The following is a 26627-nucleotide window of genomic DNA, read 5'->3' as shown; positions in this document are numbered from 1 at the left end:
GTTCAGCCATACACCATATCTGTCATGCAGGTCAAGATAGTGAAGAATGAAGGAATATTCCTCTTTCTATCTTGTTATGGCCTTAAGTTACCAGTCGTGAAGAATGAGGGAATATTCCCCTTTCTATCTTGTTATAGCCATAAGTTACCAATCACTTAATTAATCTTAAACTATTCCATTAGCTGGTCTGGGTTTACACATTACACTAAATCATAACGTGATTTATTTTAAGCTCAGCGCCATGCTGGAACCAGCATTTATAACATAGAAGAAAGTATCCAAAATGGATTGAGCTTCAGTTACTTAAGCTCTCACCTTATACACATATTAATCAGTGTCTTGCCTGGAGAGGCACAGAAAGCTATGTTGGTAGGTAAATAAATTCACCTTCTCTAAAAGAGGTAGAAAGAACAATGGTTCCTTTGCAGAGAGCAAAACAGTTCAAGAAAGTAAGTGGATAGAATGCAACATACCATTACTGTAGTTAAAAGGGGGGGGGAAAGCAGCTGCAGTAGCATCTCTTCTCCTATCTTCGCATACATTGAATTCCCCTCCTGTCATTTTCATCTATTTGGTTCTAATGTTCAGATTCAAGCTCGCTGTTTCTGAACTTCAGACTCTTATTTCTTACCTTCTGGATTTTGGGCTGCATGCGAGATGGACAAGGTGGTAGCTGATTCAGGGCTGCAGTGATTTCTTGGGATTCTACAGCAGCCAAAGCATTGCAAATGGCCATGACAGACTGGACTACCCGCTCTGCTTTCAGTGGGAAATCTCCCTGGATGAATAATTGAAACATTGAAAAGAATGAGCTACAATTATGTTATTTATATCTTTGTGTTAACACTTGGCTTAGGAGCCTGACAATCATCAAGATCTAGCAGGCACGGATGTGGAATTCAAGTATTTCCTCTCCTATGATATCATTGGGAGATTTCTTCCCAAAAGCAACAGCAAGAACGTCTTCAGAGCAGGATACCTTGGCAAAGGTGTCAAAATCAAAGAGAGAAACTTATTTTTCTCTCTTCCTATTCTCACAAATAAATGAAAGCACTCAATGAAGTTGCATGAGTCAAGGAGGGCAGGAGGGAGTGAAACAGGTAAGTGTTTCTGTTTGGAGTTATTTATGTAGTACTACCTATATATATAGTTAGTTAAATCAAGGCCATTGTATCTATTGGAAATATGCATATATTATTTGCCTAAAAGTACCACTACAGTAAACATTCTAATTTAGAAAAGAAGAGTCTGTCCCTTTTTCTCACCTCTGACAAACCCTACTGAGCTTTTGTGAGCTTTAGCACAGAAAATATATAAAAGAAATGTATCAGTTTCAACAAATAAAAGGCAGTAACTTAGTTAAACTTGAGATGGTCCTTTTTTCTCTTCACTATCTTTGTGACCAAAAACTAAACAGAATGTTGTGAAAAAATTATTACCACCTTTTCTGTCTTAAATTCAGATATGGCTTCAGATACGTCTTTCAACATATGCATTTCAACATAAAGACATATCTGAAGTCATACTTGAATTTAAAAAGAAAAAGGTAGCATCACTTGACTTCCAAATTCTACATTTAATGCGTTTCAACTCCTTCATGTAGAATTTGGAAGACATGTAATACTACTAACATCTTCCATCAATTTAATTCAAGTGATTGCTCCAGAAACCATAGAAAGAATTGCCACTAAGAGGCACTGTTGTTTATTGCACCTATGTCTGTAGAATGCAGGTATTTATTGGATAAGAGTCCAGAGAAGGTTCTGTTGTATATACCGTATTTTCCGGCGTATAAGACTTTTTAACCCATGAAAATCTTCTCAAACGTCAGGGGTCGTCTTATACGCCCAGTCGTCTTATACACTGGAAAATAGTAAATCAATCCTCGGGAGCGGAGACGTTAGTGGAAATGGACAAATCCAGCGCTCGAGAACGGTGAAAGACGGCCTCCTCATAAATAAACCGACCAGCCCAACCGAGGCTGAGGCTCCAGCTTACCGGCATCCTAGGGCAGCAGCCCTTTTTGGGGGGGGAGGAAGGGAGCGGGAGTTAAGCGCGTGCCGAGCCGCTGGCGCTCCGCGAGCACGAGAGCTCAAGGGAGCGTGGGAAGCCAGGCGGAGGCCGACCTGACATGTTCGTGCAGAGCTAAGCTTCACCTGACCCTGGGAGTTTGATTTCAGGGCGTGGTGCCGCGGCAGACCTACAGCAACACCCACCCGGGAAGGCACAGCTCAGGAATTGCGACAGGCAGACCACAGCGGAAAGCTGGCGCTGGGGCTTCAGCAGCCCGGGGTCGCCCCTCCGCCCTGAAGTAGAAGGCGGCCTTGGGGAGGGTGTGTGTGTGAATCTTAAACTTGCGGCGCAGGGCTGAGCTTGTTTCTTCCCCCCCCACTCCTCCGCCGCCCTGTTCATTAACTAACCTATGGAAAGAACCGCCTTCTTTCAGACCTGGTGCCTTCCCGAAGTGTTGGGCCACAATGCTCGTCGCTCCTGGCCGAAACAGCCAGTGCGTGTGGCTGAAGTAGAAGGGGGCACCAAGGTGAGAGGAGACAAGGTTTAGGCGAGGCAGAGCAAAGCTGATCTTGAGGCCAAAAGCTCTTGATAAACCTTCACCTAATTGAGAAGCAGCTCTGACTTCCTACTTATGTCTGGCAGAAGCAGTTTGTTCACTTTGTCTAGACAGGCACAATCATACCAAAGAGAATGCCTGTGGAGATTCTCAGTCATGCAGGTCATGGTTGTGTTTTTTACCAAAAGGCAACTGAACTTTCTTGGTGGTTATTTTTTCCCCCCTGTGCAAATGTTTTGCTTCTCATCCAAGAAGCTTCTTAGTTCAACTAAAGAAGCTTGTTTGGATGAGAAGTGAAAACATTTTCAAAGGAAAAAAACACCAAGAAAGGCCAGTTGCCTTTTGGAAAAAGCACCTTTGGGACTACCAAAGAGTGTTATTAATAAGTGTGAGTGTTACAAATATGCAAATAAAATCTACATGAGCCAGTCAAGTCAATAGTACTGTATTCCTACATTGCCTCATAACTACAAGTGTGCTAAAGCTCACAACATACTAGAAATGCATCTTTTTTGTATGTCAGTCAACTGGAGAGAGCTGGACATATCTAGAAGATTCTGCTACTGAGGACATTTATAAAATAAAAATAAGGTCACAGTTTAATGGCTTGCTAAGCTGTGCCCAAATAAAAATAGGCTGTTTATTTAGAAAGATCAGAAGCAAACAATGAATGTTAAACATCAAGACTCTGTATATCCAAACAGCTAAGATAAAAGCGTCATTGTCTCTTTTTGCCTAAGATGCTGAGAATCAAAACATTTTGGTTAAATCAGTCTTTCCATAGCTTGGCATTCTCCAGATGTGTGAAAATTAAAATTCTCAGCCAGAACAATTTTGAGCATTGTTAACTCTAAGGCACCTGAGGAGCACCACATAGGGAAAACTACTTTTTAACCCATGAAAATCTTCTCAAAAGTCGGGGGTAGTCTTATACGCCTAGTCGTCTTATACGCCGGAAAATATGGTAGTTTGCAAGGATCAGATTTGCTGAGGATGTGGAAGAAAGATTTATAATTCTTTTCCTTCACTGGGCAGCACTTGAAAAAATAGGATTCCATAAAGCAAAACCAGAAAGAAAGGAATAGAAGTGAATCAAACAGGAAAAATAAGATGCAAAGTGTAAAAACTGTGCTCTGTAGAAACTGGAATCACTTTCACAGCAATTTCTGTGAAATTTCTATAAAAGCATTATTTTTCCTTTTTACAGAGGACTTAACAGCTTAATCTTTACAAAATCAAATATAAATTGTTTAGGATTCTATAAGCGTTTGAAATTGTTTATGGATAAACTCTAAAACAGAATAAGAAATAGTTAAACATCCAATGTTTCTCTCATTCTCATATATACAACTTACATAAAAGCTGTATAATATTTGTCCCAAGTAGCTTATCAATTGTTTCTTTCTTAGATTGGATAGAAGGATAGATTAAACAAATATGCTTAATTTTGCACTATAATTTATTTTCTGTTCAGTATTATTTTTTCCTTCACCATGCACACATTTCTTTATAAAACCACCAACTCTTTATTAATCTAATGATGCAGGTTCTGACCTTAAACATTTTGAGCATAGAGATACATTATCATAGTGATACAATCATGATCAGTCCACTAATGGGAGAAGATGGCAAGGAGGTGACAATTAGCAGGGAGAAAGTGGGAACTGCTTAATTGTATCTATCTTTACAAAAAGGGGGGAGAGACTAACCAATCAAAAGCAGTACCATAGAAGACAGAATAGAAATACAAGTCAAAGAAAATGGTAAGAGAATATCTATCCACTCCCGATGAGTTCAAATCGCCAGGAACAGATGGATTGCATCCCAGGATTCTGAAGGAGCTGGCAGACATGATCTCAGAACCACTAAATCAAATGTTTAAAACTCCTGGAGCAATGGGAAACTACCAGAGAACTGCAAAAGAGCTCATGTGGTTCTAATCTTCAAAAGGAGGGGAAATGGATCCAGGAAACTACAGATTCATTGGTCTGATGTCAATACTTGGGGAAATCCTGGAAAAGATAATTAAGCAATGGATCTGGGAACACATAGAAATGAGCAAAGCTTTTACTAAAAACCAATATGGGTTTGTTAAAAACAGATCATGCCAGACAAATCTTAGTGCATTATTTGACAAAGTGACTAAATTAATGGATAAGGCAAATATTGTGGACATAGTTTACTTAGACTTCAGTAAGGCATTTGACAAAGTAGACCACAGCCTACTTCTTGGTAACACAGAAAAATGTGAGATAGACAGCATCACCACTAGATGGATTCACAACTAGCTGACCAATTACACTCAAGTGTTCAGTTCTCAATGGAACTATATCTAAATGGAAGGAAGCATGCAGTGAGGTACCTCATGGTTCTGCCTTAGGCCCAGGATTCTTCAGGTTATTCATAAATTGTTTAATGAGGGGTAAAAAGGGGAATTCATGAAATGTCTAGACAACACCAAACTGGGAGCAATAGCCAACACTTTAGAACATAGGGTCAAACTCAGAAGGATCTTGGCAGATTTGAACACTGGGTCCTGTCCAAAAAAATGTAATTTGGTGGTGAAAAAAGTAAGGTCTTACACTTAGGCAAAAAAAACCCCCAAACATACAAATACAGAATAGGTGATACCTGGTCCAACATCAGTATCTGTGAGAGGGATCTAGGTATCCTAGTACCACTGACAAGTGGTATGTGACTGTCCTAGAGAAGTGTAGTGGGGGAGAAGAATGAGCTGAAGTGACCCAAGCCTGAGGGAGAGGCAGCTGGAGCTTGAGGACTGTTGGGGCTTGGCAGAAGCCCCAGGAGCGCAGGCAGGGCTCCAGCTGATTGGCGCTTCCAGAAGCAGTGCAGAGCTGGAGGTGAATTGAAGAAAAGGGGGTGGAGAGAGGAGAGGATATAAAAGGACGTGGTTTTGGCAGGAAAGGGGAAAACAGACAACAGGGAAAAAGAAGGGGACAGAGAAAAAACTGTGGAAGGAGAGCTCAGCAGGCAGGGAGGAAAAAGAGACAGGGAAGAAGAAGCAGCTGTTGCTGTAAGAAAAGGTCCCCTGGTTCGTTTTCTCCAGCCAGGAGAATGCAATGATGAAAAAATGAAAAGGCGGGAGACGAGCATGTCGGAAAGGAGGTGGGTTTATTTTGGAAACCAGTGAGTTCCTGATCAGCTGGCAGCTTGAATGGATTACCATAAGAATTTTTATACAGTTTTTACAGTGTTTTGTAATTCAGAGGCTCAGTTTGTGTGCTTTGGTTATTTAGTCTGTTTCACAAAGGCTAGCAATGAGTCCAAAGTGTTGGCTTCCGTAGGTTTCATTCCTTTAAACCAGGGGTGTCAAACTGCTGGCCCATGGGCTAGATGCGTCATACAGAAGGCACGCCCAACCCATTGCCGGCAATGGCAAAACCGTCCTGATACGTTGCATGATGTCACGAGTTTGACATGTCTGCTTTAAACAAATGTAATTAGTTTTACCCCTTTATTTTGAGTCTGTCTATGGCTTTTAGCAAGTTTTCTTTGTAGGTAACAAAGATGAATAGGGACCTGGGGCCTAACTGTATGGTGAACTGGTGTGGAAACTACTGTATAGTAGGTAGGTCTACTCTAGAAAAGAGAAGGCCTAGGGATGACATGGTAGCAGTTACTTGAGAGGCTGTCATAGAGAAGAGGGGGTTGACTTATTCTCCAAAGCATTTGAGGGCAAGAGAAGATGAAAAATTATTAAAGAATGATACAACCTAGAATTAAGGAGAAATTTCCTAGAGTGACAACAATTAATCACTGGAACAGCTCGCCTCTAGAAGTTGTGGGTGCTCCATCACAGGAGATTTTCAAGAAGAGATTGAACAACCATTTATTTATAATGGTATAGGTCTCCTGCTCAAGCAGTTGGACTAGAAGACTTCCAAGGTCCCTTCCAACTCTTATTCTATGACTTCTATGACATAGTGAGTGAGTCATTAAGATACAAATTCTGTTAATGCAAGTTTATGAAGTAAGTCCCATTCAATTGAGTAGGGTCATATTCTATACAGTTCTTTATACTTCTGTAAGTTCTTAACATATAGGGGTCAACGCTGCTAACATCAGATGTTCTTGCTTTGACAACAGATGAAAATGCAGCCAATTTCTCTGTTTTTAGAATTAGTTGGTGCTGGGAGGGGGGATTGGAATGAGAGTTCAGTTAGTCATAATAATAATAACTCTGTGGTGGGAATCCAAGGACAAACTGGGTCCAGACCTGTTAACATTTTGGGGGCTGGAGAGCAAGCCCGCGGTTCAAGCTAATTGGGGAATGCCATTTATGACTGTTTATTGGGGGTGGAAATTGTACTTTGTTACTTTGTAACCAGGGGAGGGGAATTTAGGTTTTGGGTTCAACTATGTAGTTCCGATACTTTGTTTCCCGAATAAAGGATTCTTTAAGGAAAACAATGCCTCAGTTCTTTTGAAGGGTTTCATCTGTCGGAACCATGACAATAGGTTTTGAAACAGGAAGAGTCAAAGGAAATGCTAACTTCATATTTAATTTTTTTTTGAAGATTTCCGTATATCTCCTTAAAAGGATCTGCCGCTCTAAATTCATGTTCTTCTTCCTCAATTCCCTCTTTCCCCTTTTTTGTATCATAGCTATTCAGTTGTGTCCTTACGAACATAAAGTAACTGTTGTAACAGCAAGAAAATACAAGATAAAGATAAGGAGAATATTTAAATGCAGTGGCAGTGCTGACCATGTAGCTATTTCTGCAAGAACTCCAAGGATCTTGCTTCCCTATCCCTTACTTCAGTGACTCATATGAATCTAGAACAAACATTCTAATCTCTGCATCAAAAGCTGAATAACACAGATTATTCTAACTGGAAAGAACAAGCTGGGCAAAGGCCAAAGCTTCACAAAGATCTGAACCTGGCAGCAAAAACAAAACCCATTTATGCATACATATACAACTATCTCTAAAAGGAAGGAAAACTGAAACAAAGAGGAACTTTCTACCTCTCTGCTGACAATTGTAAAAAATAGAACCTGAGACTCACTTCTCTACACCCAACTTTTTTCTTTTCTTTTTCTTTTCTTTTTTCCTGCTTTTGACTGATAGTTCATACTGCTATGTAGTACAGCCTCTTGGCTGCTATCCCAAGCACCCTTATGCTGACAGCCCCAACCGTGACTCCCATAAAGTAGTCAAGATGGAATGAGGAAAATGTACGTAGATTGAGCAAGAACTGTGTTAAATGCCTATCTTTATAAGCAGACATGGCACCATTAAAGAAGCACTAAAAAAAACCCTTCTCTAATCAGTTTCAGAAAGGAAATAAAACAAACTGTGAGCAATGAGATGTAGGGGAATAGACTGGAGGAAACCACAGTGGGTGAAATATGTTTATCACTTCTTTTCTTCACACTATCACAAAACATATTTGTTTTATTACTATAATGCTATTTTGGTATCTTCAAAAGAATAAGCAAAGCACACAGAAGATATCAGATGTTATACTGCTTTATAATAGAGATGTGCAACCCATAAATAGCAGGTAAAAAGGTAAAGGTAAAGGTTCCCCCGCACATGCGTGCGTCGTTTTCGACTCTAGGGGCCGGTGCTCATCTCCGTTTCAAAGCCGAAGAGCCAGCGCTTGTCCGAGGACGTCTCCGTGGTCATGTGGCTGGCATGACTAGATGCCAAAGGCACACGGAACGCTGTTACCTTCCCACCGTAGCGGTCCCTATTTTTCTACTTGCATTTTTACGTGCTTTCGAACTGCTAGGTTGGCAGAAGCTGGGACGAGTAACAGGCGCTCACTCTGTTACGCGGCACTCGGGATTCGACCCACCAAACTGCCGACCTTCTGATCAACAAGCTCAGCGTCCTAACCCACTGAGCCACCGCGTACCTGCCCCCTTATCCCCAAAAGCCTGGATGGAGCCTCTGGGCTCTACAAATGTGCCACCAATGTAGCAGTAAACCTATGAATTACAGGAATGAGAATCAGTCATTTTATGTTGAAATATCTTGCACAGTAATATTGAGAACCTTCTTGCAACACTTGCACACTGCCACTTTACCACCCATTGTTTCTTATATCCATCCTGCCCACCATTACTAAAATACAGCCATGGCAGCCCAGGTTCAGCTGCTGTCTTCTCATTGTTCATGTCTGATTTTAATTTTTACTGGTGCTGCCCAAACAGTGATGCACCTCTTCTGCAAGCATGTACTATATGTTTCTTCAAGAGCCAACCTTGGGGCTGACTAACGTACTACAATTGTTCATGCATTCTAGACCTGTCTACTGTGGGCAGGCAGCCCTAGATATGTTCTGGAAGACTGAATGTCGCATTCAGTCCCCCAAAGGCTGCATATCTTTATTATATAACACTAAGATGGGCGACTATACAAATTTGAATAATAAATTAATAAACAAAGTCCAGAAACTTCTTATTCTGCTGTTATTCAAACAAGCTCTGCCAAGAAGCAAGAACATAAACACAATGGTACAAATTCTGAAAACTGTAAGCCTTACAATGAGGTGGTTGTTGGAAACTAGAGATGAGAGTAGCTTAGAAGGGGTGAAGAACTGCTAGGCTACCCATTGTGACCTTTTGAATGGGTAATGTCATATCCTAGAGATTACAAAAATATAATACTTACATTTCTAGCAACAATCATTCACATCAAATAATACAGCAAAGTACGATCTTCAAAATATTATTAAAAAGCATAATTCAGGCAAGACTAGCACCAAATCTGGCAAGACCTCAGGAGTACCCAGTCAGGATGGGCTCCTTAATAGTGGTAGCAACAATGAAACTTACTCATGTGTGGCAACCTCTCCACTCCATGCCCTTTACTTTGAGGATGATAAACATAGCAGTAGTAGCAGCATCAACCCAAGCCAACCATTTGGTCTCAACAGCTGCTACTCTGCTGCTGAGATTTACCACTCTGATTTCAGCACAGGGCTCTGAGGTTATGCTGTGGAACTGCTACTGACCTATCCAGCCATGAGAGGGTCCAATGTGCTTGCCATTTCCTGAAACTGAGCTTGCCATCAAGATATTGCCTCCCACCTCCCCAAATCTGAAGACTACCATCTTACCTCAGTTGCTAAGAATGCATCCACCTCATTGTGGAAGGTATCAAAAAGAAGGGTCAGGGCCTGCCTATAGGAAGAAGCAACAATGAACAGCTCAGTATGGAAAATGGAAAAAAGTTTGTTTCATGTGGAGGATTGATTTATGTCAAATCAAAGCCTGCATGTACATTTCTAGCTCAGAACTGTTTGTCCTGATTGGCAATTCTTCACGTTTTCAGTCATGAGTTTTTCTCAGCCATATTTGAACATGGAACATTCTGAACATGGAACATTTCCGTGCTAGCCATATGTCCTACCAGATTTTCCCCATATGGCCTGCAAACATGGCTGGCCCACATTAAGAACTCAAATAGTGCTATGTCTCTTTATCTGTCTTTTTGTCATTTGATATTAGCCTATACAGTCCACAAAAGTTCTATTTTATATATTTTCTCTGCAAACTACACTGCAGTTTCATTCATATTTGTTTTACCTCGTGATGGTCTGCTTGATTGGCCTCTCCTGGAGATGAACATAGTGGTTGAGTGTAGAAGGGCTTTGGTCATCATTCACCTACATTAAGGAAGGCAGTGGCTCAATAGTATTCAACACCTCTCTGTTACACTTGCTAAGGCTGCCTGCTGCAAAGCTGCCTGTGCTACTGTTCGATAATGAAACTGTAAATCTTTGCCTTGAGGCAGCCAGGTGATGCCATCAAGATTCTTATCCAATGCCATGAGGGTGTTGGGGTTTGGATTAAAGGCTTCTGCTTAACCCTGGCAAGACCAAGTAGTTTTAAAGCCCCCAACCACTACCCCTCCCCACAATGATCCAGAGATTTTTCATCTTAGTGTTCAACTTAGAGCTTCTCCTACACTCATGTCTCCTGCTTGAAGAATCAATGGTAGGCATGTCTAGGAGGATATTTGTACAGGTTTATCTCATGCACCAATTCCTGGACCAGGAGGCTTTGCTCACAGTGACTCATACCTCAGTAAAACTCCCATTTGGATTACTGTAATGCGCTCTGCAATGGAGCTGAAAAGCATTCAAAAGCTGCAGCTGTTGGTGTTTCTTTGTAGGCCTATATAATAGCACCACTGCACTAGCTCCCAGTGGATTTCTAGGAGGTGCTGGTCATTACCTATAAAGCCTGCATGGCATAATGCCAGCCTATTTGCAGGACAACCTGATTTCCATACTGTCTGCCTACTCACTAATCTAGCATGGAGGGCATATTTCAGGACCCTTTCATTAGATAATGTCATCTTATTGGACCCCAGAGTAAAGCTTTCTCTGCGGAAGCACCTGCTCAACATCCCTTTGGTGATCCAGATGGCCCCAGTCCTTTTAGCTATTTGTAAGCTATTAAAGACCTGGCTGTTCCCTCAGGTAATTTGGGGCAGATGGTTAGACAAGCTCTGGTGGTTATGAGTTGGGTTGTATTAGTGACCTTGGACATTATGGTTGTTGGTCAATTGTTTTTAACCCTTATATGCCACCCAGAGCCCTTTTTTGTAAAATAACTGGCCATATACATTGACTGATGTAACCATTTTGTCAGAGTCTGTTTTCATTTTTATAAGCCAGACATTTACCGTCCTAGCCAGGTCATTGCGAACAGCCTTCCTCTTCATCAGTTGCAACTGGATATCTATGTCAAACTTTCTGCAGTGTTGAATATATTCATGATTTCCTAGTGGCTGTTTGCTGGAATGATAAAAAATAAATATAGAAAATGTAAGTAAAGGACTTTTTTTCCTTGTATATTACTGAGATTATTCCACCAGCAAAGATTTCTGAAATTCCTATTAACCAGATATATAGTGGCCTACCCATAGGTGCCAGATATACTGTAGGTCATGATCCCATTGTGCAAATTTTGACATGAATTATGTAAAGTAACTTCTAACTGCAATGGAACACAAGTGAAACAAATTACATAATCCATGTTGCTTCTGCAATGATACACACACAGTTTTTCATTGTCCAGTAAAAAAAAACATAGCAGTTAAAACGTGCCTTTTAAAAAGAAAAGATACTTGGTTTAATTTTTGTAGTATGTGATTTAAAATAAAGAAAAAAAAATAACCTGACAGAAAAAGGAACATGAAACCAAAGATGACTACACCACAATTTCCCTGACACTTGTATCTACTAAAATAATTTGAGATTTAGATGCTTCTGCTAAAACCAAATGTTATGAAGTCCTGGAAACAAATTTTGAGCTTCTGCTTGCATTAGAATGAAGCCTAGGAATAGAAAGTTTAATACAACACCCTACTGTTCTATTGACCTACATTCAAGATCAGACCAAGTCATTTTGCTCTCTAAGGGGATGGACAAGAACAGGAATAAGATACCTTCTTTGTATAGAAATCACAGAATTTGCAAATAATAAAGCCATTCCTCTGCTCTGAGTTATCAAAGACATCAGGCTGACTTAGAAGACCTGAGACAGGCTATGTGGCCTATTTAGTTTTTCTTCCAGAAAAATGAATGGTTGGAAGGGCTCTGGAGGAAAGGGGTGGTCACCTTATGGTCTCTGTAACAGGACATCTGGCCCTTTTACCTCCTAGTCTAAAAGGAAAGTTAGTACTTATCTCTCTCCACCCTACATCCTGGCCTGCCCATCCAGCACAGCTGTCATTACAAAAAAGTGATTGTCAGGGGTGGGGGGGGGAAGAGAAAGAGAGGGTGTGTTGCTTCTAAAGGGGAGAAAGAAAAGCAGAATAAAACAAAACTCAAAGTCTGGGAAAAGAAGATTTTTAAAATGTCAGATGTGCTACCAGAATAGTATTTTCTTTCAAGGAAGTGCTACAACAGACTTGTAAGAAACATTCATTTGACACACTGGTAACATTTAATTCACATATACTAATTGCTTCAAAAGATAATTTTTAAATTTTAATCACATAGTATGCCCCTCTGTTCTTGGACACAGTGAATTAGGACTCAACTAATTATTAAGTATGTAATTCTGGACTGCCCATCTATCATCCAAAGGCTGGAAAGGAGGCACCAGGGGCTTTTGGTCCTTTCTCCTTGCCTTGCTCCACTGGTACTTCGCCCCACAATCATTCTGCATCCTACAGAAGCAAGGAGATAGTCTATTGTAAGATCATCCAAACATGTACTCCCTGGGTGTTTTTTGATCATTTGGGGAAGTGAGAAAGAATTGCTTCGGCCCATTGATAATAAAGGACAACAGTGTTTTAGCATATGCTTTTTCATAAAGAATATGAATTTATTTCCTTGTTTATTTATTTATCCAATTTCAAGGACAACTGATGGGAAGTCCAAACCTGCATCTTTAGACCAGCTGTAATAAAAGGGGCTCCCAAAGGGCAGGGTAAAATAATCAAATATAAGAGGTAATATCAAAGACTTCCTGCCAGAGATTCAGGATAAATGTTGCTTGTTAGAGCAGGCCAAATAACAAGATAGCCAAGGAAATCTATCCGTTATTAGGCAAATTTCTACATTCCAGATTCTAAGCTCTTTCCCAATTATCCAAATACAGGTAGTCCTCAAGTTACAACTGGTCATTTAACTACCATTCAAACTTACATTGGACTTTTACAATCCATTCTTGAAGTTATGACTTCCACCTTCCCTCCCCCATGGTCATGTGATTGTAGTTTGGGCACTTGGTAATTACCTCACATTTATGACTTGCTGCAGTGTTCTGTGATCATGTGTTCTGCGATTTGTGACATTTTTTGCCATTTTCTGATAGAAAATGCCTATTGGATATGCTGGATTTGTTTAACAACCACATAATCTTGGTACTAAACTGCTTTGAAACTCACCAAATTTGATACTCAATGTATTTTGATGTGAAAATTTTGTCCCAGTACTCATAGTTTATTTGATACTTGACACACAAGCTAGAACTTGTCAATTGTTTTGTCACTACATTATTCCTTATGGGAAAATGTGTTTGGTACTCATCATTTTTGGTACTCATTGCACCTCCCCAAAGCAATCAACGATGAGTTCTGAGGTACCACAGTAATTCACTTAATGACTGTGGTGACTTGCTTGCAAAAATGGTCATAAATCATGCCTCATGGCACATGGTGCCTCAAGTTAGGAGCACAATGACTTATAACTGAAATTCCAAGCTCATTATGGTTGTAAGTCAAGGACAATCTTTAATCAGCAGCAAATCAATTTCAAATCTAGTTTAGTCTCATGAATTTGCTTTTTAATAATAATGGGGGAAATGATGAGGTCTAGAATCTGATAAGAAGCATTTGTATATATTACAACATCTATTTTTACATATACCCTTGCCTTTAATACTAACACTGGAATGCATAAGACAAAAATTATTCATCACAGGCCAACTGAATTATTAGCTTGCTCTATAGGGGCACAATCTTAACAAAAAAGGGAAAAGATGCAAGATATGTACATTTAAGCCACCACACATTCAGTCTTGCAGGTAACAAACAAACAAAACACTGAAAAAAGTACATTAAAATAATTAACACATATAAACATACACAATATACATATGTGTATATTCTGGAGTTTTGTATTTTAACTTTTTGTTTTTGAATAAAATAAAAAAAGTATTGCAGGTGAGAACTTAGTAGCTAAGAGCAACTTCAAATATTGTGATAAATCTGGGTTTTCAACTAAATCAAGAAGAAGCATTCCTTGTATTTCCAAGAACAAGATATGCAGTTTGACTTGTATTTTAGGAAAACATCACTCCTACATGTTGGGCTTTGCAGAATGCTAACTGGGTAGTCCTTGTGGAAAAAAAGCATCACAAGTAATTTAAGCAGCATTACAGGGTTGTGAATTATGACAGTTACATAGATTTATGGAAACAGGCAAGATGTCTGAGTTATGATGTCCCCATTACGATGTCTTACCATGTCTATTCCTTTTTTTCTTTTCCTCACTAAAAAAATATTTGCTTAAAAGCTGGTGAAGAAAGTTGTCAATTTCCCAGGGTTCTCCTCAAATGTTTTTTAAAAAATGTTTTTTATAAAAACAAAACAGAATACACTGTTCCTTTGTTTAGAATATATTTTCAGAACAACACTCTCTCATTTTATCTTTCAATATTGCTGTTAATGCATTTTGTAAGATGAGGGCAACATTTTGTACATGCACAAGGCATTCTTCCCTTTCATCTGTGTTCAACGTTGGAATACTCTAAAAGGGTATATGCAACAGCATTTCTGGTTTGAGGATAAAAACAATTTATTGGTAATTGCTGAGTAAGCAAAAGAAGCTATAAAATTGTTGCTTAAGCTTTAAGCCAAAACTGCAGCAAAGTTACCCTGGGGACAGTTGTCTGAAAGAAGAGGTCAGCTATTCAGAAAATTAGTTTATGCACAAAGCCTTGTATCCCTCTATATACCTGGTGTGTATTACTTAGATGTAGCTGGGCTCAGGGGGTAGTGGGTGCCTCTTCTCCAAGGTTGGGATGGGGGTGGGTAGGAGGGTTGCTGTTGGGTTTTTTTTGGGGGGTGGGAAACTGAGGGTTGTTTGGGGTGCTCCCCTGGAGATAGCCAAGTGTGAGCAACATTGTGTCCTATGAGTGTTGCCTGGCAGCCCAGTTCAGGGCAACCCATTCTCCACTGTGTGGGGAAGAGCTGAGAGAGCACTTGCAGGATTGCTGGGAAGACTATTTTTAACACCTGGTAGATAAAATCATTTGATTCACTCCAAAATATTTGTGCTATAATTTGCCTTTGGTTTCAATGTTGCCATCAACACCATACATTATTGTAACAAGCGAACAAAAAAAATTATTATACAGGCTGAAATACAAGAAGGGCAAGGATAATTTAAAGCAGAGATGGATTGCTTTTTACCATCAGGTGCCAGTCTTTTAAAATTATTGTTTTATTATCAGTATTTGAGAGGGTATTTAATGTGAGTGTAAGTTAGGGGGCCTTCTTTCCCTCCCATTATTGGGGAGAATCTGTACATGCCAAACCACCTCCCTTTCTTGTCATGTTAAATTTACTTGACATTTCGCATAACTTTTCCCCATTGTTTTATATTATTTCCTGCCAAAAATCAGCAGGAAATTCTGCCTCTGATAATTTCTAATGCATTTGCAGCAGCAAGGATCTACCAGGATGTGGGAACTATAGTTCAGGGGTCACATGACAGTGAAGATTTCCTTTCATTCACTCTTTCCTATACATTTCTGTGCCAATGACAGAGAGGCTACATGACATTGCTCTGGTTAAAGAAAATGCTTAACATGCATTTCTCCACTGAGGTGAGCAAGTATTCTAACACCAGAATACTTGCTCACCCTGCTCGACAGCAAGAAGGGGAATATTTGTTTGTCTTATTTTTGGTGCCTTATTTGTTTTGATACAATGAACCCTAATATTTTACTAAATTGCTACTAAACAGGTACATGAATATGATGGGTGAGGTTTTCCAGCAATATGGGATGCATTGTCATCAGTATGCTAATCATAAATGACTTTATATTACCCCTTGGGCTATAGGGAAAAGGTTAGATTCCCAGGATCTGGATGGGACAGACCTGACTGAAGCCGAGTTCCCACATAACAGGCATTACTTGTCTACTGAGGTCTTCCATCAACACAAACGTTAGCTTGGAGCAGGCAGAAATTACCCTTGATAGAACAAATTCATGACTTTTGGATCTTTCTAGATTCATGGCTCTGGTTGCTACAGGTAGAAACTGTGACTTTCAGTTGGCACGTTAGTTGCACCATTACAAGGAGCAAGAACATCTTCCAACAGAAACTCATGCTTTAATTACCATCCGATCAGATTGCCCTTATGCTAGCTAGAAACATCTGGTGGAAGTCCCTTTGCTACAGACTCTGAACTGGAGACCAATTAGCTTCTAGGCTTAATCTACCAGTTTTAACATATGAAACCCTTTATGGCTTGGGCCCTAGGTATGACCACCTGGACCAACCAGGGTCAACCCAGCCTATCAGGTCCTCTAGGGAGAAACTCCTCTTATGTCCCACTTTTAGGAGGGAAAGGGAGTTGGGCCAAGATTTTCAGCTTCTTAGTACCAGTAACTGGTTCTATGGAACAGCCTCCCGGTGAAGATCAGGCTGCCCCCTTCCTGACTGCATTGAGAAAGATGCTGAAAAAAGAACTGTTCTGGAGAGCATTCTAAGTACACTGAACCATTTCAGTGGTATTTTGGGCCTCTTTTATTACTGAGCTGCTATTTTATCATTATGTTCTTTTCATTTCATGCTGATATTGCTCCCACTGTGGATCCTTTCAGCACTTTTTCTATGCTGTGTTAATCCTTAAGAGTCACTTGACTGTGACAAGATAAAAGTGTTGTAATACATAAATAAATAATGGGTTGACCCACATCATAGGGCTGATTATCACTACATTATTCGCAACTCTCATTTAAGCAGGTCAAAACAGCTTTAGGGTGAAAGGCATGTGAATCATTGCTGTTATCTACTCTCAGCTTTGCTAATCCTTCTCCAGGTTGTATTAGGCAGTGAGAACAAAATTAGAGCTAAGCAAAACATTCTAGAACAGCTTAGGAAAAACATGTTTTTTAAGGATCATTTGGGGCATTGCTAATAGAACAGGGCATTTGTATACCAGCTCATCAAAGCTATTTCCATGTGGATGGAGGGGCAACAAGGAACTTCTGCTCTCCTCATCCGGCACTCAGTGTCCTGCCAAGGAGGCGGATGTGTGGCAGGGCAGAGAAGGGGCAAGACAGCTCATTTCAATGTGCGTGTGCACACACAGTGGTGTAGGAGCAGCTTTTACAGGCTATACATACATAGCTTTGACTGACTGTTTAGTCTCCCTAAAAACACTGAGCATTTGTACATTTATTAGTATTCAAGGAACACCCACAAAGTACAGATTAATGTGCTTGACCTTCAAAACAGGGACAATAAATGGCAGTCTACAGCCAACATGATTTAGTTTTCAAATACAAAAGCTGCTGCTTTTTTCTCTTTTGACAGAGGCATAAGGCACCACACATGGGAAGGATTCTGTGAGGTGGTGTTTAGGCAAGAAAAGGAAGGCAGAAGGATGCCTTCCCTGCAGGCTAACAAAGCTGCCCTTGTATACAAGCACGATAGACAGCAGTTTCCCTTGCATTAAGCAGAGGAGAAAGTGTCAACCGTCTTATACAAAAATCACAATTTAGCAAGTGAGTAACAGGTTGTATACTGCCATTTTGTAAAATAGGAAGCAAAATTCACTGTTCAAATTGCCCCTGGTAATGGATGCATCTCATCATTACTTGTGTATCTGAGTAAAACAAACAGCTTCCTCTAGCTGGGACTAAAAAAGGTCATTTTAAACCATTTCTCCCTAATCTAGTACTCTGCTTTATTGAAGTGCATTTTCCATTACTCTAAGCAGGCATGAATATTGGCCAGGCTGACTGGGGGATGGGGTTTGTAGTTCAGCATAGCACAAAACACGAAAATAAAAAAGGCTAATCTAGGAAGAATGAATTAGAGCTCCAAATTTGCAAGAAGGGAAAGAATAAAATATCAGAGTAAGAACAGTAAGAGAGCAATGCCATGATCAGACAGACATTATATGTAGGAGGGATCCAAGAACCATTTTAAGCAGAGATTTGGACTTAAGCTGATCTCTTTAGTCCCAGCCTAATGCCTTGTCATCTAATGGCTTCTGCAACAGCAAGAAGATGGGCATACAGCAGTACACTTTACAGCTGTTTTCCTCAACAATTGCCTTCCTAAAATGATGGTAGTACAAATCCTACCATTCTCAGCCAATAAAGCAGATGTTGACTGGGAATTCTGGGAAGCGTAGTTTCAACACATCTGGAAGGCATATGTTGGTAAAAGCAGCTTTGCTTCTTCCCCTCCTTTATGATATGGAATCCAGTAATAAAACAGGGCTTTTCCTTTCCATAAATGCGGTGCCAGATTTTGCTGGAAGGAGAATCAAAACAAAATAAGAGGCGCCTGTGGGTTCTAGGTTGGCAGTGTCATTTTTTTTTTCTTCTGCTGCTGCAAATCTCTTGCTTCTGTTTTTAATTAAGTGATGTTACATAAAAGGAAGATTTCTTTTGCTTATAGCTTATTACATCTCTACCATGTAAAAATAGTATTTCAAAATCTCAGTAAGAAATCATTGGGAGAATTTCTATTATTCCTTTGGCTTAAAGTCCAGGACACTCTTCTATTCCTCTACAATGGCTCACTCAATTCTTTCTACAAGAAGCCTTAGTACTGATGGCATCCATGAGATATTTCCAATGCTCAAAATGTGTATTGAAATGTATTAATGCATTAAGTGATTCCCACAGTGATAGACTTGAGATCTCTTAGTCATTTAGGCACACATATATGTGCATGCATCCACTTATTGCCTTTCACCAATGAAGAGAAAGCCAGGCTTCAGTTTGAGTATGTTGATGGTTGTAGACTTCCACAAGAATGCATTTAAAAAACAGTCACAGTTACCCATAATTGCAGAATTTGGGAGGTTTGTTTCTTTTTAGTGCATATGCTCTCTGTCTCTCTCTGACGTACTGAATGGTTCTCTCCTAAGACCGCTGTGGTTTTAGAGACCATTCCTTAATGAACTGGTCTCAGTAATAATCAGTTTGCTCTTGCCAGGCTGCATATTCAGCTGCTGTAATTGGACCACAAGCTCTTAAGTTTAAAACTACAAGGCTGCTCTGAACGTCTCAGTGTATAAATGAGTAATTTGTCTGGTTAGAAATACAGCATACCAAGGTCAAGAAAGACTGAAGATTAGTCTAAATGGTCTGCTGAATACTAGCTCCTAGTTAGTTGACTGACAGTTCACCAATCAGGATGTTTACTGATTTTCCCTTGAAAACATATGGCATTTTCATTATTCCATTTACTTTAAAAAAAACAACATCATTCCAACGAAATGAAAAAGAAGTGATTTTTGTTGTTCAAAAACAAAATGTAAGAGGATATTCATGTCTCCTTTTGACTGACACAATTTATCAATCAAAACTTGCTAGAAACCAAAAAAAAGTTTGAGTAGTTCTCTGCTTGCACACCAGCATCGTTAACTATCCCTTGACTATCTTTGTCAATGGACATGCAAAAAAACAGAATAGCCCCAGTTTTTAGCTATAATTATTTGATTGCAAAAAAAGAAATTTATAGATTTCCCACATACTGTATTACAAAAAAGTCCAGTTGCCTTTTAGCAAAAGCACCTTTGGAACAACTATGACCTGGATAAGAATCTCCATAGACATCCCATATATTGCAGTTGCTCAAATTTTAAAGTATAAACTGAAGGTGGATTTTTTTCCCCAAGCAACTTATTTGACTCATACATTAATGTGTTTAAGCATCAGTGCTGTCACAGCATGTCTTGAAATAGCTCTCCTACTAAGCCTGCATTTCCTAAACCAAACATTAATTGTATTTTCCAAAGCCTACTAATATCTCTTGTAGACCAAATTATTTTAGAAAATGCAAACTTAAATATCCTCAACACAACACTACCAATGTTAAAATAATTCCAGAGTATTTTAGGAGTATTCAGCATGGAAGCTGTGTAATTTGGATTAATGTCATGGAAACACTAACAAATTCAAATCATAGCTTTTCTATAATATGTTGTAACTTTTAGTCTTCAGAAGTCTAACACATGATTTTGTGGGTTTATGCTAAGTAACTTAAGAAATATGTAAACACCTGCAAACTAGATAGTCCTCAATTTATGACAGTTCAAATTAAAGATGGCCTAGGAAATGGTGCTTTATGACCTCGAAAGTACTTCCCCACTGTCACAGAATGTCACATCCCCATCCCCTGCAGTCATGTGATTGTCATCTTGGTGCTTGGCAACCTGTTCACATTTGTAACTAGCTGCCAAGCACCCCACAATACATTCTTCTCTGTTGGCTTCCACAGAAGGTCAATGGGAAAGCTGGCAGGGAAGCTTGCAAGCCGCCAATACCTGCAAAGAGGACTCCCTCTGGGTGCTGGCTGAACAAACTACCTGCCAAACGATTTCACTTCCTTGCCTGCTTGGATTTCAGTAATCCAAAAAGGCAAAGAACTGACATCCTTCACCAGGCTGTTCTTTAAGGCCATCCCCAGAGAAGAGGGGGAGCCAAAATCCAAGCAGAATTGTCAGACCCTGAATAGAGAGGTAGGGTGCTTAGGGTACAGAGTACGGAGTGCCTCAAGGAGCGGGGTGGAGGAGGCCCTGGGGCCTGGCACAGCCCATGCAAGTATCTCTCTACTCAGGAGCTAAAAATCCTCCTTGAAGTTTTACAATTTTAAGCTTCTGAATGGACAGAACTCCCACAGGGCCTGAACTGAGCCTCCCATCCTGAGAGATTCCACACTCATCTGGGACTCTGTCCACTTAACAATCTGCAAGACTGCTTAACAACTGCAACAGGAAATGCCAGTCCTCAAGTGAAGCAGTCAATGAAATCTTGCTTAATGACTGCTTTGCTCAAACACCAAGATTCCAGTCCTATTTGTGGCTGTAAGTCAAGGACCACCTGCATAGCAATATAAAACCTATCTTCATTACTGTTACTTTGGCATAGTTAATAGTCAGATGATGTTAAAAGACGCTATAAACAATTAGTATGGAAATGACAGTTATAAAGACAGTTAAAGCAGCAATCCTTGTCATGTTAATTCTTTACTGTTCACTGGTTAAAGCATAAAAATGATAATGAAGGCAAAACAGAAACAAAAATAATCAGGCCAATGACAATATTTCATATGTCTATTCAAAACCAAATTCCACTGATTACAACCTAAGTTTTTATATTACCACTCACTTTTGGAGGAATTCCTCTACACCACATATTTTGAGAACAAAATCATCCACATCAATGTCACATAATTCATCGTGAGTGTAACACAAGGTCTGGTATATGAGTAAGTCCACTGTGGAGGAACCTGCAAGGATAGGCAAGAGGGAGGAAAGGAAAGAATAGTCAGCATAATGATTTCCAAGGCAAAAATTCCATGGAATTCCTCATATCTATCATCCCCTTTTAGACATAATTATTCCACTTGCTTCATTTCTTCTGGCATCAGTGAAGAATTCATGCCATTTCCATCATGGGAATGCAAACTGACACCAATAAACCATATAAAAAAGATTAAATAAATCTGTCCTTGAGTTAGCCATGGTTACTTATCTATGCTTTCTTGGCAATATTATGGAAATAGGTTCCTGTTCTTCTTCTAACCAACAACCTGGAATTTCCAGGTGGCTCTCAATCCAAATACTAACCAGGACTAACCTGGCTTCTTTAGATCAACCAAGATCAGCCAGATGCTACTGCTTACCAAGGCAACAAAGCATCTATTCCTTTAAACTGATGTGGTATCCAAATAAAGATACTACCTACATTTATTTTATATTCTTTTTAGTGGAGTCATGACTGTAGTCAAAAGATCAGAGTATCCAAGACAATAAAAAATTTGTCAATTCTAAAAAGTAGAATAATAAAAAAATAATTTGTATGTAGTTTTCTATAGAGATAGTTATTCTAGTATGTTTCAGAAATTTTGGACTTTAATTCCTATTATTTGTGGCTGTTGTGCTGTATGCTAATTACAGAAGTTATAATTGTAGGTGCGCATGGTAGGGACAACAGGAGAGAAATGATGAATGGTTATAATTCATTATATCTAAACAGCGTCATCTTGGGAGAGCCTGGCATAAATCTTAAAATATAAATTAGGATCTACAAAAGGTCACAGACTTAAAAAAAACACATTTCAGCAGTTAAATTACATTTTTTTCCTAACAAAAAATAATAAAGGAAAAGAGGAAGAGGGATAGTTTGATGAGGCAAGACACCAAATAGTCAAATCTGGCCAATTTATAAAAATAAGTATTCTATGCTAGTTTGATACTTAATTGAAAGCTGGAAATTTTAGCATGGTCCTAACAACAATTTCCCTCTGGCAAAAAACAAAAAAACAAAAAACAAACCCCAGAGTTCCCAGAAGATAAGGCATGAATCATAAACTAACATGTCTGCAGGATAAAAATATCCTAAGAAATTCAGAAAGAAAATAAAACACATTTACATTATGAAATGGAAATGGATCCCATTTCATCAGATGTAATTCAGTTAGTAATCTTGCCTTAAAAAGATGAAAATTATTGCCCGAGAAAAGTCTGAAATATATGGATCACCAAAGAAGAACAAAGAATTGCATTTCAAGTAGAACTGGTTTTATTGGAAAACATGACTCTTCATATTTAGAGAATGGCTAATTAGTTTATTGAGTTAAAAAGGAGAAAGTATTAGTGCAGGACTAAGTCAGAGATTCATCCAACTACATATCCTCCCAATAAAATATATAGTGTACTATCCAGTGTGCAAGAATCAGAGTCAATGTCTCTCCATACAGCCCACTAATGCTATCAGACTAAAACCTCTAAATCAGACATGTCAGACACAAGGCCCGGGGCCTGGATCTAGCCCGCAAAGTGGTTTCATGTGGCCCGCGAAGCCATCCTGGAAACAGTGAGGGAATGGCCCCCACTGCCTTGGCCCTGGCCTAGAGACCCTCCTTCCACCAGAGACCCTTAGATCTGTCCCACTCCTGTCCAGGCCCCCATAGGCACCCTTGATGCGAACGATGTAGAGCTGGCCATGCTCACCCAGTAGGCCATACGCACTCTAGCCACGCCCATCCAGTAGGCCACACACCCCTGGCCATACCCACCCAGCCCCCTGAGGGCAACCGAAATGCTGATGCGGCCCTCAATGAAATTGAGTTTGACACCCCTGCTCTAAATGAATGAATTAGGAAAGCCAAATAATAACTTATAAAAACATTAGATAGACTTTCGGTTATTGAAAAGGAAAATAATATCTGTTGTAAAAATCTACCCTCAGCAATTTCAGATTAAATACTATAATAGTATCAATAAGTAAAGTATATTTTAATGTGCAGATACCTTGTAATTAACAAAAAAAATGGGGTTTTTTAGCTTAACCAGATCAAACTAAAGTAATTGTACAAGTCCTGGCTTCATTAAACAAAAGAATAATATAAATACAAATATGCTGAAGCATGGTAAAGACTATGATTCATGATACATACATTCATGTTCACTACTGGCACAGATTGAAGAAAATTCCTACTACAAGCCAAAAACTTACAGTCACAAGTGAATGTGAGAGGTTCTTGTAGACTATCGTAAACTACGGTCACCTTCAAGCTAATCCCATGGCCAAGATGTTCAGGGCTTAGATTGACAGTGCTCCAGACATAACCTGTGAGGGAGTAATCCTTGGTACCAAAGCCAGATCTCAATCTGTGGACAAGACAAAATGGGTACAATTAGTATATAAACTACTATAATAAGTATAATTATGTGCCATGCTGATAGACTTTTGTGTGGGTTTTTTCATCATTTAAAAATATCTGCATTTAATTTTCTCATTTGTTCCACATTTTTAATTCATATCATTTAATTCATGATATTAAGACTTTGCTAAATTGGGTTTTCACATTTGTTCTTTTCATCTTTTCTAAGATACTATATAATTGTGTTAACACCCTGTCTGAGACTCCCATCTAAATACACCATACATTTCCAATGCACCATGGAATCACATAAATGTGTGTATGGCCTGGAAATGGATTAGTCCTTAAACACTGAAATTATGTGACTCAAAATATTGGGACATTATTATTTCCACAAATACTCAATTGAGGATCCCCAGAGAGCAGGTTAGTGCTAATGTAGACTCTGTTAGTGCTAATCTAGACAAGGTGTTAGTTTTAAACATGCTGAAAAAGAATGACAAACACCATGGAGAGAAAAATGGTTACATTTTGTAAAAGGATAGCAAAACAGAAAGATTTTCATGCAGGTAGAGCAAGTGTCTATGAAAGATATTAGTTTGACTTCCTTCTGAAAACAGTGTCTCCCTTAGACTAAAAACCACAGAATGAAGCTGCACCAGACTGAACTATTATGGTAACACACTGAATTTTACTTGTGACATTCGTCAGTTCCTTGATTTACAAAGTATGGACAAATGCCTTCTCTCCTCTATCACTCCTACATGATTGAGAACTATGGCAGGAATCAGAATCTCCCCTAGGTTCATCCAATCACTTGCAGGTTAAGATACCGCTCAGTGAAGCAATTACTTAAATACAATCTAACATAATCTTTAAACCAAAAGCATGTTTTTGGTTTAAAACACAGGTCGGCAACCCGCGGCTCCGGAGCCGCATGCGGCTCTTTGAGCCGTCTCCTGCGGCTCCCAGCCGCCCGGTGCGCGCGCACCTCTTTGAACGGGCAGTGGTGCGCGCGCACCTCTCCAAATGGAGAGTGGCACCGCCCGTTTGGAGAGGTGCATGCGCACCTCCCCGAATGGGCGGAGGTGCGCGCGCACCTCCCCAAACCTTTGGAGAGGTGCGCGCGTACCTCCGCGCGAACGGGCAGAGATGCCGCTCTTTGAGGAAGCTGTAGCGGCCCGTCTCTGAAGCTGCCGAAAGCGGCAGCTTTGCAGACGGGCCGCTACAGCTTCCTCAAAGAGCAGCGCCCCTGCCCATTCTGAGAGGTGCGCGCGCACCTCTCCGAATGGGCAGGGGCGCTGCTCTTTGAGGAAGCTGCCGCGGCCCGTCTGCAAAGCTGCTGAAAGCGGCAGCTTTGCAGACGGGCCGTCGCCGTCGGGCAACCGGGAACCGGTTCCATCTCACTTTTTTAAAAAAATGGCAACCGCGTGAGTCCGCGCATGCGCAAAAAACCGTTTTGCGCATGCGCAAAACTTTTTTTGCGCATGCGCGTGCATGGACACACGCACGCGGCTCCCACTTTTTTTAATTTGTGATGGAACCGGTTCCCAGTGGCTCTTTTCCTTTTTTAGGTTGCCGACCCCTGGTTTAAAGGATCAAGAATTAAGCAATAAATTGGTCTACATGATTAGGTCATTGGTTACATGGACAGACAGAGAAAATCACACACAAGCACAATTTGATTGCAGAAGAAATGTTAGGCAGAGAAAAAGGCAAGGAAAGGCACTATGAGGAGTTATTTTCTATCATAGGCTGGTACTCACACATCAAGCATATGGCAGAATGCAGCAACCTCTTCGTCTTTTTCCTCAGACACCTCAAATAGTTCATAACCACTGGACACGGGATAATGCCGAGAAGTGCCCTGATTCCAAAAGTGGATGGGGAGTAGGGAGAAATAAACGAAACACCACCATCAATAAATTAAAATTCTGAGTATATATTTCTCACCCCATGTGCATCTAAACCATTTATTTTACATAGTAGTTAAAGATATACCAAAGAATGTGGCAGGAGCAACTTTTGGCTTTGTTTTATATATAACATAAACACAATTATTTCCCTTTAAGTTAACAAAGGTCTTATTAGGCTATAAATGTTTTTGCCATTTTTTTCTGGCTTACAAATTGTGAGGATCAGAGAATATGGACTGATCCAATGTCTAATCAGGATATGACTTGACCTTAGGCTTTATTATTTATTTATTTTTATCCAGCCTTTATTATTTTTATAAATAGCTGAAGGCAGTAGACATACTTAATATTCCTTCCTCATCCTATTTTCCCCACAACAATAATTGTGTGAGGTGGATTGGGTTGAGTATGTGTGACTGGCTCAAAGTCACTCACTCAGCTTATACTATATCTGTAGCAAAACAGAAGATGTAGAAGATTTACATTTGTAATGAATTGTAAGTGCACTGGTTTTTTTCCCCAATGTCTACTGCAGAAATAAGATTTTACTATTTACTCTACATCAAGGGTGTCAAACTGCCAGCCTGTAGGCCGGATGCATCACAGTGAAACCGCGCCCACCCCATTGTTGGCAATGGAAAAAAAGTTGTGATACTTTGCGACACGTGACGTTGCGAGTTTGACATCCCTGCTTTACATGATATAAGGCTTGAATTTCAACTCAAAATTCTCTTTCAGATGAGAATTGTTCAGATACATATACAAGTTCTGTTTTTCAGTCTG

General features: G+C 39.8%; 1 protein-coding gene across 1 annotated transcript in view; it reads right to left on the bottom strand.

The window, feature by feature from the left end:
• The window catches only part of PIK3C2B (phosphatidylinositol-4-phosphate 3-kinase catalytic subunit type 2 beta), a 100083-nt gene that overhangs the window by 48318 nt on the left and 25138 nt on the right, over window positions 1-26627 (bottom strand). Inside the window, exons 3-9 of the mRNA XM_081322261.1 lie at window positions 25695-25795; window positions 23781-23935; window positions 21429-21549; window positions 11236-11347; window positions 10131-10210; window positions 9662-9725; window positions 632-778 (exon numbers count right to left, since the gene is read on the bottom strand). Coding sequence (XP_081178387.1) covers window positions 632-778; window positions 9662-9725; window positions 10131-10210; window positions 11236-11347; window positions 21429-21549; window positions 23781-23935; window positions 25695-25795 — 780 coding nt within the window. The remainder of the gene's footprint in view (window positions 1-631; window positions 779-9661; window positions 9726-10130; window positions 10211-11235; window positions 11348-21428; window positions 21550-23780; window positions 23936-25694; window positions 25796-26627) is intronic.

Source organism: Vipera berus (genome assembly GCF_964194415.1).
Source record: "Vipera berus genome assembly, chromosome: 3".
Taxonomy (NCBI): domain Eukaryota; kingdom Metazoa; phylum Chordata; class Lepidosauria; order Squamata; family Viperidae; genus Vipera; species Vipera berus.
The sequence above is the reverse complement of the archived record's forward strand: the minus strand, read 5'-3'. Positions and strand labels throughout refer to the sequence as shown.